The sequence below is a fragment of the Cebus imitator genome, unplaced genomic scaffold (genome assembly GCF_001604975.1).
Source record: "Cebus imitator isolate Cc_AM_T3 unplaced genomic scaffold, Cebus_imitator-1.0 Scaffold126, whole genome shotgun sequence".
NCBI lineage: Eukaryota > Metazoa > Chordata > Mammalia > Primates > Cebidae > Cebus > Cebus imitator.
In genome coordinates, this window is record NW_016107441.1 from 893105 (window position 1) to 913121 (window position 20017).

Here is a 20017-nt window from a genome sequence, read left to right on the forward strand (position 1 = left end):
TGTGGGCAATAAAAACACGGCGTCCACTCACCCTCTGCGCTTTCACTGGGAGCTGCAATCCTGAGCTGTTCCTAAACGGCCATCTTGGATCCACCCCGCTACATTTCTTCTAGGTATTTTTTCCTCTACAGATTATAATCAGTGCTGTTTCCTCTTTTTTTTTTTTTTTTTGACAAGGCTCTAAATGAGCATTTTCTATTGCTATTAAACCTTTAGAAACACAATTTTAAATGACTGCATATGGCGGTGTGTGGCTAGCATATGCAGCCATTTAAAATTAGTGTTCATTTTGCTATCCCACAATTGATGGACATTTATATTATTTTCAATTTTTAGTTATTATAAATTATGCAGGAAAAACCCCCTTGGTCACAAACCTCTATTCATGTCCTAGAAGCAAAATTGCTGAGTCAAAGCTAGAAATATTTCTGAGGTAGAAAGGCCATACCAGAGTAAAGGAGCCCCTCCCAACCCCCAGGACCAGCTACTTGGCTCTCACTGAAAATTAATTCTTCATAAGGCAGTGTGCTAGGGGCAAGGGCTGAAGCCAACGGTGAGTAAGTAAAAGTTGAAAAGGAGAGAGGTGACTGCTTCCACCTTTTCCGTTTTTCTCCACTGACTCACGTTGCCCATGAAATTGTAGACACTAGAACGTGCTGGAGGGGAGAAGAAGAGCTCTTAGTGACAGATTGTTCAGAAGCCCAACATCGCTTCGTGCTTTGCATTTCCTTTTCTGTTAAATTGCCCTGCATATGTCTTCTGCTTGTGTCATATTCATTTTTTTAAATCTCTGAAAGTACTTACATTTTGTAAGCATTCCCTAAATACTCAAAATGAGGGGTAGGACAACCTGGTGGACTCAAATATGATTATGCCGTTTGTTAGCCGGTTCTGATTTATTATTAGCTGTGTGATCTTAGGCAAGTCACTTAGTACCTTCAAATCTGTTTCCTTATCAGTAAAATAAGGGTAATAATAAGATGCTTTCTAGAATTGTTGGGCAAAGTAAGAAAATACATGTCAAGTGAGAACTGCAGTGCCAGGCACAGAGAAGCCACCTACTATGTTAGCAATTATTACAAATAAAAATAAGGTTCAAATAATGTGCAGTAAAATCCTATGCCAGCCTAAGTTTGACCTAATAATTCTTAAGAACTTCAGAAAAATATAAAGACTGAAAGAATCAGGAATGCAGGTGATACCGGAGTGTGCTGTACTTCAAATCTTGGCTAATTTATTATATTTAGTTGTAGGTCCTGCATTTTAAGAGGGACATTAACAGGCTGGAGCAGGTCCAAAAGGGAACAATTGGGCTGGTAAACAAACTTGAAATTGACCTGTAAGGAATAATTAAAGACTCTGTGGGTGTTTGGCTCAGAGAAGGCTTAGGCAGAAGGGATCAGTCCGTTGAGCTGTAGGGAAAAGAGGGACCCAACTTAATTAAATAATGTTCTTGAGTATTTTTATTTTCCAGACACTGAGCTTTGCAAATATTATTTATTTCTCCAAAACACTGTATGAGGTACGTATTTTTGTTCCTGTTGTACTGATGATGAAATAAGCACAAAGGCAGAAGTGACTTGGTTGAAAGTTACGTGGTTAATAGGTGGAAGGGTAGGAATGGAGCCAGGTCTTTCTAATTCCATAGTTTGAGTACCTTCTACAGCCCACTGACCAGGGAAGGCCTGTACAACTTTTAAAGAGTAAGGTGGCTGCCTGATAGATGTGAGGAAAGAATATTTAGACCATTAGAGCCACCCAACAAGGAAATAAGCTGCCTAGGTAGATAATGAGTTTCTTGTCACTGGAAGTATTCAAGGAGAGGCTCAGTACCATGCTATAAGAATGACAGCTGAGGAGTGGGCTGGAACTGCCACTTTATTACTTATTTGGGTGTTCTTAAAAGTTGGTTAACTTCTCTGAGCCTGTTTCTTCATCTGTAAACTGAGAATATGGTCTAATTTTAGAAGACGTACAAAAGAAATACAGATAAATTGTTTAGCCAAGAAGCTGGTATACAGAAGTTGCTCTTTATATGTTAAGTGAAGAATTATCTACGATCTTTCTATTTGTGTCTGGGGCTCTCATTTATTTGGTGACACTGTCTACTCATCTCTTCATTGGGGAAAATTTTAGACTTTGAGAGGTCACCTCCTGGGTGAATACTTCACTTCTGCAGTGGCAGGTACATGCTAATTTCTGTCCCCTCAGGCAAATGACAGGTTGGACTTTAAAACAGGGGCAGTGGAATAAACAAAAGGAAGAATGTTTAGACTGAAATGTTAAGCAATAGAAGAGACATTATTGGGAGAAAGGTTAGAACCATATCACTCTATGGATCAAATATTAGATGGGTTTAAGGAGCCCACTATATGCCCAGCACTGTGCCATGTACATTAAAGAGTTCAACCAATTGGAGGCACTGTCTTTGTCTATGAAGGTCTCAAGACCTGGGATGGGTCAGATATTTTTGAAAAGATTGGCTGATAGGACTGAGTGTCATTCTGTGCTAAATCTTTTGGTTCGGATTTCAGCCCCCTGGGCAATCAGGAAAGGGATGCTCAGAGGCAGGAGATGGAGAAGATGACCTTGGAAGGTCTCTTTCTTGCCTGGGATTTTCTCCTTTTGATGATTCCCAGGATACTTTCCAGCAGGCACAATGCTATAATGTTGCAGTTGTGGCTACCTTGGGCAAATTCTCTAGTCATTTCCCTAGGATTTTCCCCAGAGCCTGGGAATATGCTAATAATTTTTATCCATTATCTGGCCTGGAGGAGGAAGAGGTGGATGATGGCTATACCTCGGAGGGCTCTCTCGGCAGCCTTCCTTCCTGGGCTATGAGAACAAGGCAGCATCCTGCCTCCTCCCAGGGATCCATTCAGGCCTCTGTTCTGTAGACATCAGCCTAGGCTCCTACCAACATCAGTCATGGGTCCCACCAGCAGGAACATGGAGTTAACTGCATGAAGAGAAAGCTTATATTGTTGGAATTCTTGATGTGACGATCCTTCCTTTTCTTTCAACAGGGTAAGCAGATTCCAACTGCTTTGGAAAGTGTCTTCCTTTCTCTCTCCTCTTGTTTTCTCCTCCTGTTATCTTTCCTCCTTAACCTTTGCTTCTTCCCTCCTACATTCTTTTCCCCTTCTGGTTTCTCTACATTTTCTTTTTCCTTCATTTGTTTCTGAATCCTAGGATGATGGTTGAGAGAGATCTTAGAAGTCCTCTAGTACAGTGTACTCATTCATTTTACAGATGAGAAGAATGCATATCTGAGAGAGAAAGCGATTCACAGAGTGAGTCCTTGGTGGAACCCAGAGCAGCCCTGAGTTGAGTGCTTTTCCCTATTTATTACTCTGCTTATCTCCACATTTCTCCCCGCTTTGTTGTTGCTTTTTTTAATTGTTCATTTTATTTCTTGCTCAATACTTTTTCTTCTCTTTGGTTTCTTCTTAATCCCTTAATGATAAATGGAAAGGAAATCAGGACTTTGGGTAGAAGAATTGAAGAGGAAGTGTGCTGTCAAGCTCTTCCCATTGTGGCTGTGATTTGGGGTGAGCCCCACAATTTTCCTCCTCAGAATCTCTATCTACTTTCTCCATCCTTCTCCACCACGTATTTGGAGGGGTTTGTCCATTGTCTTTCTCCATATGAAGACTTTGAACTTGGATTGCCAAGGTGCCCTAAAGGGGTCCCAGATAGGTAAGACCACTGCCGTAGTCCCTTCGTTTACAAACTGGAAATAATCATAGTACTTTCTTCATAGGGTTGCTAGGAAATAGCTAATATATATTAAGTTTTAAGGAAAGTTTCTGGCGTATAGTAGGTTCTAAATATATGTTATTCATATTTGCTAGTATTATTAATTGTAAATGTTATTCGGAGGAATTTCTGTCCATAAGGAGAAGGGTTGAGAGTCACAGATGTCATTCTAACATAAGGAGGGAAAAGAAAACCATGAATATAGCTCAAATAGATACTCAGCAAATTACACAAAGGGTGACCTGATCTCAGTTGTGCTCTGCCTGCTGAATGTGTCCCAAATGCACCATCTTTTCTCCAACTATTTGAATTCAAATTGCAGACTGTGTTCGTGACTCACCCTGAGAAGAAGCTATTTGGAACTTAAAAGTAAAGTTAGGCCTTCCTCAGAACTGATCCAGTTTAAGAAGTCCTTCTGATAATTTCCAATTTCTCCAAGATAGTGTCTAAATGATGATAGAGTACCATATTCTCCAAACCAAAATCACTTGCATATCATCTCATGAGTTATGCCCAATTTATGTACTGTTATTTACTTTTAGTTTGATTTTTAGTCTTAAAATATATCAATATCATAATGGAATTAATAAATTCTGGTCCCTAGTAAAACAAAATAAGAGACAATTATTCTGTATCATGATAGTGTATCTTGTACACTACTGGTGGAACTCTGATTTGATTTTAGGGAAAGTTATCATGGTGATAAGAGACTTGGAATTCTCAGTTCTTGTCTGAGCTGGACATTAATTTACTATCAACTTTGGACAAATCTCCTTCCCTCTGGCCACAGTTCCTCCCTGGGTACTGAAGGAATTGGGACATATAATTCTTTCCATCTAACTTATTTTTTGTCATGCGTAGGAGTATTTTATGAAATTGCACAGTGAATTGGGTAGGGCTTCAGTCATCCTGATGAGAGTATATACCATCCATCACATTGCCCTGAGCACCCAATTCTATAATATAACTCTAGCCTTCCATTTTCCAGTGGCATTTGCTTCCAGCACAAGGACTTCTGTGGGAAAACCAACTTCCATTTGTTCTGAAAATTCTTCTAAATACACTAAATAGTTTCAGCCTCTAGGCTGGTTTTTACTTAGAGAAAACATAGCAGTATGGCACTGGTTTGGGTGTCTCCAAATGCCTTTCTTTCCTACCTGGTACATGTTGCCTTCTATTAAGGTGGGCTCTAAGTTTGATTGAATGCCCATGTTCTCTGGCATCCTCTTTATTAAAAAATTTTTTTTCCCAGCTTTTCAGAAGTAGCATACATGATTTTAAAACATTCAAGTATTACAGGAATATTTAATGCAGGAAATAAAAGTTCCCCATGGTCTCATTCTCAAGAGATAATAACAACTATAAACAGTTTTCAGTCCATTTCTGTAGAATTTTTTCCCCATATAAGAACACTAATACATATAAAAGATAAAAATGGGATCCTACTCTACAGACTGTTTTACTATTTGCCTTCCCTTCTCTCTCCATTCCTTATAAGTCATTCATCCTGGCCATTTTTGACTTTTCTGCGTGGAATGAGGCTGCCTGCCCATGGTACTAACTGGCCATGGCACTTTGAATGAATCATTTTTTCCTCTCAAGGTTTCAGTTTCCTCAACTATAAGAAGAAATAGTCCTCTCCAAGCTGCCCATCTTATATCATATAAGACTTAAGTGAAACAACGGACATGTATGAAAGTGTAGGCGCCCTGACTGCGGACTCGATGGTAGACTGTTCTCTGGCACACTCTCCTCATTTATTGGGTTTATAGCACTTACTAGATCTTGCAATTCTATAGTTTCCCAATTTGTTTATTTGTTTGTATCCCCCCATTAGAAGTTAAGGTGTGTTAGAGCAGGGACCATGACTCTTCTGTTCATCAATGTATCTATCCGCAGAACTTAGAACAACTGCTGCTTATCATAGGAATTGATAAATATTTTTTGGATGCTGAACATATTATCCACTCTCAAATGGGCTTCTAAGTGATAGAAAGCCCACTGGGAGAGAATAGGACAGAGCAGAACTGGGCTGTGTCAACCTAACAGGGTGGATGCCTAGCCTACCCAGTGGCCTTGAGCTCAACATCATTCAGCTTAACTGTTCTGTAAGCCTTTTTCCTTTGTTTGCCTCACTCTCCTGATAATCTTTGCCTACCTGGTAAGTTAGTCATTCTTTACAGCCCAGTTTAATTGTCCTCAGTCCTGTGAAATGTCTTCAATTTATACAGTCTCCCACCTCCAGACAGAGTTAATCAGGCTCTTTCGTATGTTTGTACAATATTTCGCACCTATCCTACTTTAATTATAGTACGAGTGGTTTTCCTGTTTTGTACAATTGCTGTGTGCTATATACAGTGCCAACTATCTATATGCCCTCTCCCTTTTAATACTATGGTAATCTGTCAGGAAGGGATAATTATCATTCCCATTTAACAGATGAGGAAAACTGAGACTTAGCAATTTTAGAAACAATCTTGCTCCAAGGCATACACAGAACAAGCGGTATAACTAGGATTTCAGGATATGTATTATTGATTCCCAAGCCAGAGTTTTTTGAACTGCTGGGTCTTCAATAAGCCAGCTTAATTTAAGAATTAGGCAATGACAGCTGGAATGACCCATAGGCTTTACATAGTTCCATCTCATTTTGGGCATGGAAAAGCTGAGACTAGTTACAAAGTTAGAGCAGTATTTGCAGGGAGAAAAAAATCTTGCTCTAATATCTAGACTGTCAGATTTTGAGGCAGCATGGAGCATTACATCTTTTGTTGGCCATATCACCTTTTTTCAGTAGGTATAGCTTTTACATTCCAAGGCGTATTCAATAAACTTATTCAAGCACCCTTTCTCTGGACATGATGCAATCTTTTACTTGGATTCTGTGAAGACTGTTTTTTTTTTTTTTTTTTCTACTATACGTTTTAGGTCACATTGAGGAAACTACCTTTAACTGAGGAAAGTCCAAGCTCTCTTTACATTTAAAATTATTTTAGAAAGTTTGCCTTGTCTTATGGAAGGGGCTTCTCTGCAGGACTTGGTGATGGTAAAGAGCAACCTTGTCTGCAATGGCTCAGACGTTTTGAGAGGCCCAGAGTTTGGACATGACCTATAAGACAGCAAGGGTAAGGCCGAGCAAGCAACTTACTGCAAAACCTACAGAGCCAGGGCTGCGCTGCCATATCTAGCTCACACTCTCACTGTGACTCATTTCTTGGAGCAGAAAGGGGTCATGGTGTGATACAGCAAGGTTTTAGGGTTCTTTGGTTGGAATCTTTCAGGTCCTGGGCTTCTGCAGAGCCAATAGCAGGAGGATGAGAGCAGGCATGTGGGGACAAAGCAATTTGATTTAACAAACACTGAGTGTCTGATATACATGAAACCTGGGATGACATTATCTATGAGGGGGTAGTGGAGTAAGCTGAAAACTCTGGAAAGCACCAGGAGATGTTTCCCTTTTCTTCCTTTTTGCTTTTCATATGCATCAAGAAATTCATTAAGCTCTAATCTTTGAGGGGCTTACAATGCAACAGGAAAGCTAGAAGGGCACCTACATATATGTAAGGTCACTTTAAACAAACTGAGTACTAAGGATAATGCCTGTATTTCCAAGAGGATTTAGGAAGGAGAGCCAGTTCCCAGCTGAGGCTAGGCATAGAGGCAAGCCAGCAACAATTCACGGAGGAAGTGATGCTAGAGATGGGTCTTCAGGCATGGACAGCATCTCAGAGAGGAGAGAAAATCATCATTTGTTAAGGGATTGTGCTCTGCTAGGAAAATGTATTTGAAGTGGGACTTCATGAATCTATCAGTGAAGCTGTTATCTTCAGTCTTTAAGATGAGGAACTTGAGGCTCAGAAAGATTGAGCAAACTGCCAAGACCATACAGGAAGGAAGTAACATAGGCAGGATTCAAAATGAGATGAGTGTGAGCCTAGAGCTGGTTGATGTGTCTTTTAAGGCAGAGTGAGGGGGGAGCTTTTCCAGATTGATGGAGAGTATAGAGGGCAGCGTGAGCTAAAATACAAAGGTGAGACTTATGGACGTACTGCTTATAGACATTAGGAAATCCATTTTGGGTTGGAATTCAGTTTGTGTGAGGTAAAGGAGTTGGAAATAGCAGTGAGGGCTGTGTGTGGCAAGCTAAAAGTTTTGTATTATATTAAAACCTGGCATTTTCAAGAGAAGGGCAGCACAGCTGCAAAAATAAGTGAGGTAGATCCGTATGCACACTGACGAGGTATTGTGGAGTGGCAAAAGGGAAGTTGCAGAACATGGTGTTTAGAATAATGCCATTTTTGTAAAACAGAAGCAGCTTACTACAGTAGCACAGTAGCTAAAGGCTCTCTGAAGCCACACTTCCTGGATTCCAGTCCCTCACTGACACTTCCAAGCTGGGTGATCCTAGGAAAATAATTCGACCTCATCTGTACAATGAAATGAATAATAGTATATGATTTATAGGATTGTTCTCAAGGTTACATGGGTTAAGTTCTATCCAGCTCTTAGAAAGGTGTCAGGCTCATAGGAAGCACTCATGTTTTTGTTATTATTATGTTATTAAAATCATTTAGGAGGACAAATATCAAACTGTTAAATGATTTATCCTAGGAAGTAAGATTTATGTATATTTTAGTTTCAAGCATATCTTCCTATGCTGTTTAATATTTTACAACAAACGCATATTTATAAGGTTAAAAACAAAATAAAGGAAAAAAATGACAAACCAGCAGGTCTATTTTAAGAGTTGATATTAAGATACTTTATTTCTATTGTATTATTTTTCCCTAGTAGCAATAGGACTGGTAGGGACACATTGGAAAATGTCTCTGTTGTCATTCAGAGAGCTATTGGAAACAGGTGTCTGAGACCCCATTGTCTGGATTTCCCACAGCCACGTCAGGTGCGGTGCTGATGGCTATTAAGGAGGGCTGGCCCTTTCTGCTCCCCCTGACTCGTCTAGGCTGGATGTGGTTTTCTGGCCTGGAGATGCTATGAGAAACCTACTTTGAAGGTCTTATTTGGGAGTGGCAAATCTGGGGCATGCCGTGAGACCTTTAGTGCTTGAGGTTGAGCACATACAGAAGATTAGGGAGATGGGATTTTCCTGTGTTTCTGGGGGTTAGAGAACGCAGCTAAAAATGTCTTTGGTCTGAGTATAAAGACCAAGATTAAAAAAAATTCTGTTCCTGGGCCAGAAATTATGCTGCCCTTCTTCCTGACCTCCTGACTCAGTCAGCAGTTCTCTCCCACAATCCCAGACGACTTTCTCAATGAAATGATCTTGGTTACAAGGCAGGTGGGTCAAAGAAGAAAGAACCCTCGGTAGCTGACTGTCTCTACCCCGACAGAGCTGTAACAACACACCTTATGATGGGGGTGGATGCAATTTCTCTTTTATGTCAAGGATAGAGATTGAGAGCTCTTATCTGCTTATAGATGCATGTTAATAACTTTTCAGCTATCCAGAACCACCTGCAAGAGATTAGCTCTTGATTTTCTAGAGAGGTAAATTCATATCTTTCATCTCTCTCATCCAGTTGAGTCTCCTCCTTCCCTTGCCTAGTTCATTCTTAGAGTAATAGTGGCAGGGTAATGGTGAAAGGAGTATTTTCTACAGTCACACCCAATTTTGAATCCTAGCTCTGCCTTTTACTAGTTGTCTTACCTTGGGCAAGTTATATAGCCTCTTTACGTATCAGTTTTGTCACCTGTAAAGTGGAGATAAGAATAGTACTTTTATAATAGAACATTATAGTACTTTTATTTTAGAATTATGAGATGGGGTATGTGATGTTGTTAGTATAGTGTCTAGCATTCAATAAACACTCAGTAAATACTAATGATTATTTTTAATAAGTTGTTGAAGTTGGAGCTGAGATGGGGCATCATGAAGGAAGGAAGAAAAGAAGGCTCAGGAAGAAAGGAGTATCTGTTTGCAGTATCTATCAACATATAAGATGGATTTGTTCTGTGCCCCAGCAATTCCGTTTCTTGTTCTTATTATCTACCTGGAGAAATACCACGTGTTCATAAAGATGAAGGTACACTGTAATTATTGCAGCACTGATTGCAGTGGGAAAATTAGAAAAAGTATAAGTGTTCACCAATAGGGGATGGCTAGAAAACAATGAGACATCCATAACATAAAATGCTCTGCAGTGGTTAAAAGAATGAAGTAGAACTGTGTGCTTCAACAAGTAAGGCTTCTCGAGACATGTTAATATGTGGACAAAACAAATTTCAAATTATATAGAAAATACGATTCCATGGAATAATTGTATATTTCAACAGTTATATACATGTGTGTATGAAATGTATATGTTTTATATATATATATATATATATATATATATGAATTAAAAAATTATCAAGAAGGATAACAGTTGAAAGGGACCTAGAGGTCTTTATCAGAGAGGATCTCAGGCTTAGGTGTAGTATTAGAATTTCTGAAAAAGATAATGTATGCATATATTGTAAAATTAAACATGATCAAGAACAGAGAAACAAATTTCTATCTGGCCAAGAGTAGGAAGAATAAGGCTGTGTCAAATCAAAGGCCTGATGAAAAATTCTCAGCTCTTTTTTTCTAGGTTTCTTTTCATCCCTGTTATCCATGGGTGGAGGGGGAGGGTTTTTAGACTGATAGCTGTACCAGCTCAAAGGGGCTTCATGAATATATTTCTATCTGTCTATCTCTAAATATCAGTATGGTGAGTGAGGAGCAAGGAGATCTGTATTTGAATCCTGGTTTTACTCTGAGAATAACTGCATGGTCACTTGCTGTTACCAAAAGGCAAACCACCTTTTTTCTTTAAGCCTCAGTTTTCTCAGCTTTAAAATGGGAATACTAACCATTGTCCTGTATCTAATTTTTAAGGTGATTGGGCAGCTCATATGGGATCATGGATATAAAACATGCTATAACCTGTAAAGTGCTTTTTATAGGACAGTACTGCAAATCTGCCTGGCAGCCATATTGCAGCAGCCTTGCCGCATTCCTCTGGAGCTGGAGAATGTTGCAGAACGGAGCACACAGCAATAAACACGCAGCTCTCAAAAGGCTGAAGATCATAGCAGTTGCACTATTTGGTGTATAAAATACTAACTTAATTTGCGAAAAGGCTGACAGGTTAAAGGGATAGAGAAAAAGGAAGAACATGGTCCTGAGGTCACACAGGTGGTAGAATGTGGCAGTGGTCTCTGAACATCTGAGAGTTCTAACCAAGCCTCTAGCTATGCAAGGTTGAGAGTACAATGTGCATCGGAAGACTGGTAAGTGAGATCATTTTTGGAGAAAGAAACCACATACCCTCTCCTTCTGACCATCTTGATTCACCTCCTTTATCAATCCTGACACTCTCATTGCTGTGTCCCAGGGCCAAGATTTAAAACCCATTGCCTGGGTGCCCCCTCTCTTTATCTAGCATCACATAGAATTCACAGCTGTGTGAATGAGAGCTTTTGGTGCACCAGGACTTCAGAGACCAGGCCACCATTTGGGGATAGGGATAGCTCCCTGAGGAACCCTCTTGAAGGGTGAGTGTGTTTATGAGAAAGGACAGAGTGTGAGAGGATTGAAGGAAAGAAAGTGCGGTGGCAGAGTTAGGATGTATGTGTCATCTCTATAGATGACATGTAGGGGAGTAAGTTTGGGGACTATGTATAGCTTTGGGAGCTCTGTCACCCACTGTATAAACTTGAGGAAGTTATCCCCTTCACACCTGCAAAATAAAAGGGTTGATCTATGTCAGGGGTTCTCGGTCAGAATGATCTAGAGCCTTGCTGTGCAAACCTTTGGGTCAAGGAAGCAGCAGCATCAGTCTTCTGGGAGCTTTAGAAATGCAGACACTCAGCCCTACCCCAGAACTCCTGAGTCAGAATCTGCATCTTAGGAGATCCTCAGGTAATTCTACACACTGAAGTTTGAAGCATGGAATTAGAGTCTTGTTGACATTATGGGTTTCTGGATCCTCATTCTGAGAGATTCTTTTTCAGTAGTTTGACATGATCTTGAGAATCTGTATTTTATTTCATTTAATTCTTAAAACCACTTTGTTGAGGTGTGATTGACATATGAAAAGCTGTACATATTTAGGAGTTGATGAGTTTAGAGACAAGTATATACGCATGCAACTGTCACCACAGTCTATGCCATAAGCCTATCCATCACCCCCAAAAGTTTCCTCTTGCTCTTTTGTTTATTATTATTGCTGTTGTTATTTACAGTAAGAATACTTAATATAAGTTCTATCCTCTTAACAGATTTTTGGGAATCTGTCTTTTTGGCAAGACCCTCACAGCTGACTTTAACAGCCATTGAATTCTAGAGCTAAGAATCCTTCCTACCCCAAGATTCCATTTCTGTTGATACTCAAGACACTCTGAAAGAAAGTATGATTCTCTGGGGGTGAACAGGTGGAAGAGTTGAGAATGTACTTGTGAGAAAGGGAGCAGGGTCTTGTTCTCCTTGTACCTCTGAGTTGCCCAGAATATGAGGCAAGAGATCATGCTGCCCAGAGCTGCTACCCATTTCACGGCTGGGATTAATGATTGTCGGCAGTTCCCCGTTAGGACGGTAAACTAATTTAGCAACGGACACTGAAAAACAGCCCAATTCAAAGGCAGAGAGTGGTAATCTAATTGCACTGAATTAGCCTCAGGAGACTCGGACAATATCAACTTCAGAAAACCACAAAGGGATCCTTTGTCAGGAGTTTCAAAAGCTTTGGGGGCCTCAGCACCTCTCATAAGAGCTTGCATTACAAACCATAGGCACTGCGTGGATTAGCCCCTTCCCCAGCATCTCTGGGCATTGTTTCCTTCTAATGTGCTTTCCAAATGAATTTGCTGGCTGGCTGTATGGTGTTTTCATTTTGTGTGTTAGGCTTTACAGAGAGTTGGTTCAGGGAGACAGCTGGAGTTAAAGGCTGAGAGGCCGTCAGTCCTGTGAACACCACTGGTGCCTGTGGCCTTGTCCATGGACAAGTGCATTTTCTGGTAGTTTTTTCTGGCTTATTCGGAGGCTCTTCTCATTTCTTAAAATCAGGCTTTTATATAATCAAGGTGATTTCCTTTTAATAATTCTTTGTTGCATGGTTTTTGTATGTTCATTATCCAATTTATTAATTATCCAATACATTTTTAAGAAGAAAAAGATCCCAGTTAGTGGTTTTCATGTCATGATTCGAAGAGCTTACAAAGACTAGATGGCAATTTGGGAATCAGGAAAGGAGGGAAAATAGAATTGCAAATTACAAATCTCAATTTGTAAAAGAAGCTTGAATTTCTTCTATATCTTTCCTGGGAGGTGGACATCCAGTCTCTGCTTGCACACTTCCACTAACAGTCACAATCACTACCATTAAGGCAGCCCACAGTACCATTTGAAAGAGCTACCAGAAAGTTCTCACTTTCATTGAGTCAGAATTTGTATGTGTGCATTGAAAAAATCTGTGAATTTACTCCAATTCTTCTCTTGGAGCTATATAAAATAAATCAAATCTAATGTTTCCCAATATGGGGTCCCTGGGTACATAGGAGATTCATGAAATAGTAATGAGGACTCAGAGTGCATTTTAAACATTTCAAAGGCTCTAACAAACTGCATATTTACTTCTGGCAAGGCTCTCTGGATTAACTAAAAAGAATCACATATCTTTACTTTTGTTTTTTCTTAGGTCAGCTCAGTGTGGCGACATTGCTCATCCCATGATATTTAGTATTCCTGGCAGTTACGTATACCTTTGATTAATAAAGATGGGAAAAACATGTTAATGATGAATGGTATCTGGTAAACAATTTTTTTTTTTTTTGAAAAACATAGGCTTTATGAGGCAAAAAAAAAAAAAAAAAAAAAAAGAACCAAACAGAATCATTGATAAAAAGTATAGAAATATTTGGTCTCTTTCTCATACTATTCCTCAGATCTGTGAGTATAGTGATCAGGTATCATGTTTTCTCATCATAATAAACATTTCCTGGAGAAACTGATGTATTTATAGGATCTGTCAATAATTGTGTCCAGGTCAGGATAACTCTTCAAAAAGTGAATTGCTTAGTAAGGTCCTCAATTCTTTCAGACCTTTGAGCCTGACTATACCTCCATATGACTATACCTCGATGTGGCTATACTGCAGTAGCTGTAACCAAAGCTGTGCTATTAGGGAAGAGATCGGGAGAATATATCCAAAACTGGCACGGCTCAAAGGGATTTTAGAACATGATTGGCCAAATCTCTTTATTTTACAGCTGAGGAAACTGAGGGCTAGAAAGGTCATAGAGCCCTCTCAAGGTCATGCCGCTAGCTAAATTCCAGATCCCAGGGCTCCTGCCCTTTAGGCCAAAGCCTCTTTGTTTAAAGCAAACCTGCAGAATAGTGTCAAGATGGCCAGGCAGGGAGACAGTGCCATCCATCTTAAAAATCATGCTGGCTTCTGCCAGCTGATGAAGGAAATAAAGTTAATGACGCCCACATAAATGTGATGTTGTTGCAGGATGCACACATAGGCTGCCTGAAAGGGAGCTCCGTAGGTCCTCTGAAGAAGGAAAAAAATATTTTAATGTACCTCTAAAAGGAGCGGTGTCCATCCTTTCTGCAAGGATGGGGACTGTGGCATCTGTCCCTGCAGAGTGCTTAGTTTTGGACTGGACACATAAGCACATGATAAACAAGTTCAGTGCAGTGTCACCACTGAAGCCAATTCATCCTGAACCTTTGTGGTATGGGCCCCTGCCTTTGACAAAGATCTCATCAGGGGCTGGAGACAACGTAGAAGCGTCCGATTCAGTCATTTGAGTTGATTGGTAAGAAAATTGAGTCCCCAGTAGAGGAGGAGAGTTGTTATGGTCATGCTATGGGATAGAAGCAGAGTGGACTCTAGAGGCAGGAGTTCTCAAATCATAGCCCAGCTTCTCTTTCCACTGCACCACATGGCCATAACCTCTTTCTTAAGGCAATCTAAAGAAAACAATTTCCTAAATATCCTTTGCTTAGGTCATTATGAATTTGGCAAATATGCAGGAGTCATGTGCTGATTCATAAGTCCATTTACCAGCCTAGGTTCCCTGTCCAACCTGTCCTTCAGGAGCAAAAACATGACATTTTCTTTTCTCTTTCTTAAGGTTTCTAAGACCAAAATGGTAGTAGACCAATTGACAATTTGATGCTAATGCAAACTTGCCCAAGGGGCTTCATCCCTTGGGGAAAAGTCCTTGACCCATTTCAGAAACCCCTAGACACATTCTGCATGCCAAAATGCAGCAGGTAAGATTCAAGGTAGAGTACAACTCTCCTTCCAGAAGGAAAAGATCAAGACAGTCATCTGCCCTTCTTGACAAGCTTGGAGATGGAGAAGCCACAGGAGCTGCATCAAGGAAAAGACCATTTACCGTTCAACTGGGTAGGTGTTTTTTCTTTTTGGACTGAGATATGAAACAATGTATTTGTCATTTTCTTTTTGATCCTAATGTGGATAGAAACATCTTCCCTTCAAAGTTTTGATGACCTTTATTAGCAGTTGAGTGGCATATTCAGCACAAAACCCAGTGCAAGGAAGCATCTACTGGGATGGAAGATGGAGGTAGCACGTTAAAGAAAAGCTGATCATCTTTTGGGAAAGCCACCAAGGGATTAGATCTGGTTTACCTCCCTGCTTTTATTCCCTTGTCAAGCATATGTTATGTCCCCTTTTACTTCATCAGGGTACTTTGCGTATTCCATGAGGGGCATTTTCTCAAGGAAGCTAGACTTTCTTCTTCATTATAATTAGCACATTGGAGCAGCTGACTAAAAATTTGGTCACTCTGTATTGTGCTTTGAAACCTTGGACAATTTTGTCTCCCCTCTGCCAAGGAAGTATATTTGGCAATGTCTGGAGACATTTTTTGATGGTCATGACTCAGGAAGGGAGTGCTAATAGCACCAGGGATGCTGCTAAACATCCCGCAATGCCCAGAACCACTTTCATAACAAAGAATTACCCAGTTCAAAGTGTCAATAGCGCAGAGCTTAAGAAACATGGGTCTGTTTGAGTTGCCCAGAAGGCAAGATAATTTTGGAGTTACATTGGGCCAGTCTCAGCCATAAGCCTCTGTTAGGGCTCTGGGGATCAAAGCCACGTTGCCTTTGGCTTGAAAGGACATTTAAAAGAAACATGCTTCTACCATTAAAAACAAAACTGCCTACTATTTTTGACCAGTCTGGATATAAGGCCCCATTCTCAACTGAAAATAAAGGAAAACAGTTAGGTTATTGACTCTCAGAATGCCACTTACAGAATTTTAGAAGCCTAGGTTTTTAAAATATTGGCTCAGGAACTTCAGCCAAATCACTCGATCTTATGAAGACACAGTTGATGAGCACGCAATACTTTTTGTCTTCCAGGACCCCGTATCTCCTTTTCTGAGGCCTCAGTTTCTCCTCTGCTTTGGTACTATATGGGATTTCTGTCTCATTCACTTGATTGTTGTTTTTGTTTGTTTGTTTTGCTGTTGTTATTGCCATTTCACTGGTTATGTGCTGATGCAGCCCACATATGTTATTGAGAGCCTTTCCTAGTCCCCCATTTCCCCAACAAGGTGAGCAGCTGCCATCATTTATTCTAAAGAGTATCTGGGTGCCTGAGATAATTGAATTGGCCATTCCAACATAGTGCCTGTCCCTTGGGGAAGAAGGGGTTATTCACATGGAACCTGCTAGAGAGCTGCCAGCCTCCATTTACCCCCACATACATTCTAATAAGTCCCCACATTCTACTGCTTCTGTATTTTCACCTAGAATTTTAAAAGTGAGTGAGTTAGAAATGAAAATACCAATTGAACAAATATAATCTACTCACTTTACTTCCTTGTGATCTTTTTTAATCTTACTGAAAAATTGTTGAATTTCCTGAGTTCAATCATTATTTGCATTGTGTTTTAAAAATGAACATTTACTCTCCTAATGAAGAAGCCATTCCTATATTTTGAAAGTGCAGTGGTACCACCACCTTTCCAGCTCTCCATAGTTATAACTCTTCTTTCCCTATAAACACATGGAATTGTATCTCACATCCATTTTAGCTCATGTGTGTGTTCACACACATAGGGAAAGAGATGTAGAATAATGTTTCCTGATAGGCCACCACCAGCTTAGTTGAAGAATTAACACAGTGGATTCATAACCTTATCAAAATGACTACAATGCAGACCTTTTAGATTGAGTCTCCCTTTTGTGACAGTGTCTGGGAGAGGCAAATCAAGCATTGCATACTGTTCATCAAGAAAAAAAGAGTGTGTGGGGGGAGAAAGATGCGCTTGGTCCTATTAATTTTCTCTTTAATCTCTCTGGTTCAGTTCTGTCTCCTGTAAACCAAACACAGAATCAATTTGCATACAAATGTTACAAAGTGCCCAACCTCCATACATTTTGTAGTTCTATTAAATATTCAGGGGAGAAAGAATCTGATATTATTAATATAATACTTCCTGACCTTTCCCCCATAACGTAGCCATGTTTTGATACATTTCACAAGGTCCTGGGTTGTTGTGCTTTTTCCTTCTATCTGACTCTCTTGACTATTTGCATTCTGATCTGTGGTCAGGACTCTGTGGCCTACGAAATAATTATTTGAACTGGAGATTAGAAGGTTTAGCATTGGGCATCTCAAAGAAGTGGGCATGCCTTTTCTTCATTTCAAGAGAAAGGCATGAAAAGAGGCTGAACTATAGAAACTTACAATTTGAAAGGAGGTGTCATTCATTTAATAAACCAACCAACAGATTAGTCAAACCAGCAATTCCTATGAAGTGTAATAAAACAAAAATTATTTGCTGTTTTATGTTGGGAGAGGATAATATTTGGTGATCACTTGTTTAAAAAAACAATTTGGAGTGGGGTTTTCAAATGACTGTTAACCCAATGCCACAGTAAAATATGAGAGACAGGCATCTAAAATGAGGAAGATTAATGATCCCTGCATGTCATGGAAGAATAATAATTTTTTTCAATTCATACAAGTGGAATTTATCATAACCATCTCTGAAGATGGTATGATTCACCCACTTACAAAAGGGCTATCCATTTCAATTCTTCTTGAAGAGGTGATTTTTCACTTTTCACTTCTACTAACATAAGAATGCCAAGCTTTCAGGCAGAAAATTTTAACCTGAGAGAAGTGAATGGGAAAATTCAGCTGTTGAGTCAGGTATAAGTATAAATTAAAAAACAAAACAAACAAGAATTGTTCATCAGTTCAGGATCTGCAGCTAACAGAGTTTGGAAAGGTGGATGGGGGAAAGGAGGCAGTCAAAGTTTCAAAAGGGAAATGTTTCCCAGTATGTTCCTAAATAGATCCACTCTGTACCCAAGTTCAAGCCTTTACAAACTGAGGTTATAACACTATTGTTTACAAGTACTAAGCCTTAGTAACTCCCCCACCCTCCTAACAGAAAAAGAAAACAACAGCAAAAAAGGAGAGAAAATGAAATGCTCTGTGTCCAGCGAGTTTGAGTGCAACCTTCCCCGTCACCGCTAGTTGTCACTTGGCTCCCAGACGGGAAAGCTGAGGTTTTCGGCACTGCGGTTAGGGAGAATGCAGTCCTAATTAAACTGAGTAACTCCTAAAGCTTCCCCTTAAAGTCCTCAGCCGAGTGAAAGCCAACATGCAGTGGGGCTGGGGACTAATGGTGGGGGGTGTAGCAGGCAGAAGGACAAACAAACCGCAAGAAACAGGCAAACAGCTGCCAGAACAGCGACTGTCTCAGACCTTCACGCACAAGCCAGACACCCTGCGGGGTGGAGGGTGGGGGGTGGCGGGGGGCGGGAGGGGGGAGAAAGAAGACGGGGGATGGAAGGACCCGATTGCAGCAGAATACAGCACCCCTCTTCCCCAAAATGTTGGGACCACGGACAGAGGCGGCCTCCGTACTCCTTCCCCCCATTTCCATCAGAGCGATGTGGTCAGTAGAAAATTGCATACCTGAAGAATACAATGGTCTCCCAAAGGTAGAGTCGAAGAGTATTGAAGCTGTACATTTTTCAGGTCCTTGTGCTTTGTAGTCCACGAGTTATGGGGGCAAAAATGTTTCAAATTGGCACTTACAAAACCAGAAAGCGCTATTGAAAGAAAATAATCCAGATGTTAAGGGGAGGCGGGGAATAGGGGGGCGGAGGGAGAGCCCCAGGGGAAATTGGAGCGAGGGGCTGTAGATACCACGGACAGCGGCGGCTGCGAAGCGTTTCAGCACCACGGAGAGCGTCCAGCCCTGCTTTTCAGGAGCGCGAAGAGTATTGCTGTTTGTTAAACTCCAGCGTGTCTGTTGGCTCCCTGCGGCGCTGGGGAGGCACGTTTGGGGGTGGGTATATTTCCTTTTTTTTACCCCTGTTTTTCTGTTTAAACGGCCAGCTCCATGCAAGGAAAAAAAATCTTCTGTGGAGATCAGAGCGCTGGTCTCGGACCGTTGGATTGGGCGAGCATCTTGGGTAAAGAGAACAGAGCTTATGGCTCTGGGCCGGCTTGAGGCTGTTAGGGGCGAGGGGAAAGCGGTTGACGGTGCTGCCTTCAGTTAAATCTTGGAGAGTGTGCCAGGCTGGCGCATCGCAATCCAGTCTCGGAATCTCGTTCCCCTGCCTCGGTGCTGGTCTGCTGTCGCCTTGAGATTCCTGTTTCCTGGTCCCCGCCGAATAAGTTATGATCACTGCAGAAAAGATGTCCCATTGCTCGGGGCCGCAGGCGTCAGAGAGCCCAGGGCAAGTTTCAGGGGCTACCGGGATCCATGGGTACCCCGCGGGGCTCAGGAGCCCAACGCCTCAGATGCATCTCGGTTTTCTGAGCTCGCTCATCTTCCCTTGGTCAAGACTCCTTCAGATCTTCAGACTTTCTTACTGCATTAATTTAACAAACTGGAGGCGTGGGGGATGGGAGGGGTGATAGCCGGTGGGAGGGGGCTGAGAGGAAAAAAAAAGGGGGGGAAAACTCCTTAGTATCTTCAAACCCTCCCACTCGAGGTGTTCATTGGCCCGCGGCTACGAAAACCAGATCTTCTCCAGATATTAGGCCAATAGCCTTTTAGACTCTGGGTTGAATTTAACGCTTAGAGTACTGGACGAGATCTGCGCAATCCCCTTCCCACCCCTAGGCTTCTTTCTGTGTAAGCGGTGGGGTGAGAAGGCTTATGGAATTAATCTCTCGAGATCTCTCAAAGGGTTGCCTTGATTTTTAAAGAATGCAGTTGTATATGAGTAAAACAGATAGTTCCTAGTTCAGACATGCTCTGG

At 41.0% G+C, this 20017-nt stretch overlaps 1 protein-coding gene across 2 annotated transcripts in view; it reads right to left on the reverse strand.

Annotated features, from left to right (window-relative positions):
• Window positions 1-19688, reverse strand: part of GLRA1 (glycine receptor alpha 1) — a 116347-nt gene extending 96659 nt beyond the window's left edge. For both annotated transcript variants that reach the window (XM_017540523.2, XM_017540522.2), the window contains exon 1: window positions 18720-19688. In XM_017540523.2, the coding sequence (XP_017396012.1) occupies window positions 18720-18775 (56 nt within the window). In that variant the 5' untranslated portion in view covers window positions 18776-19688. The remainder of the gene's footprint in view (window positions 1-18719) is intronic.
• Window positions 19689-20017: the final 329 nt, after the last annotated feature.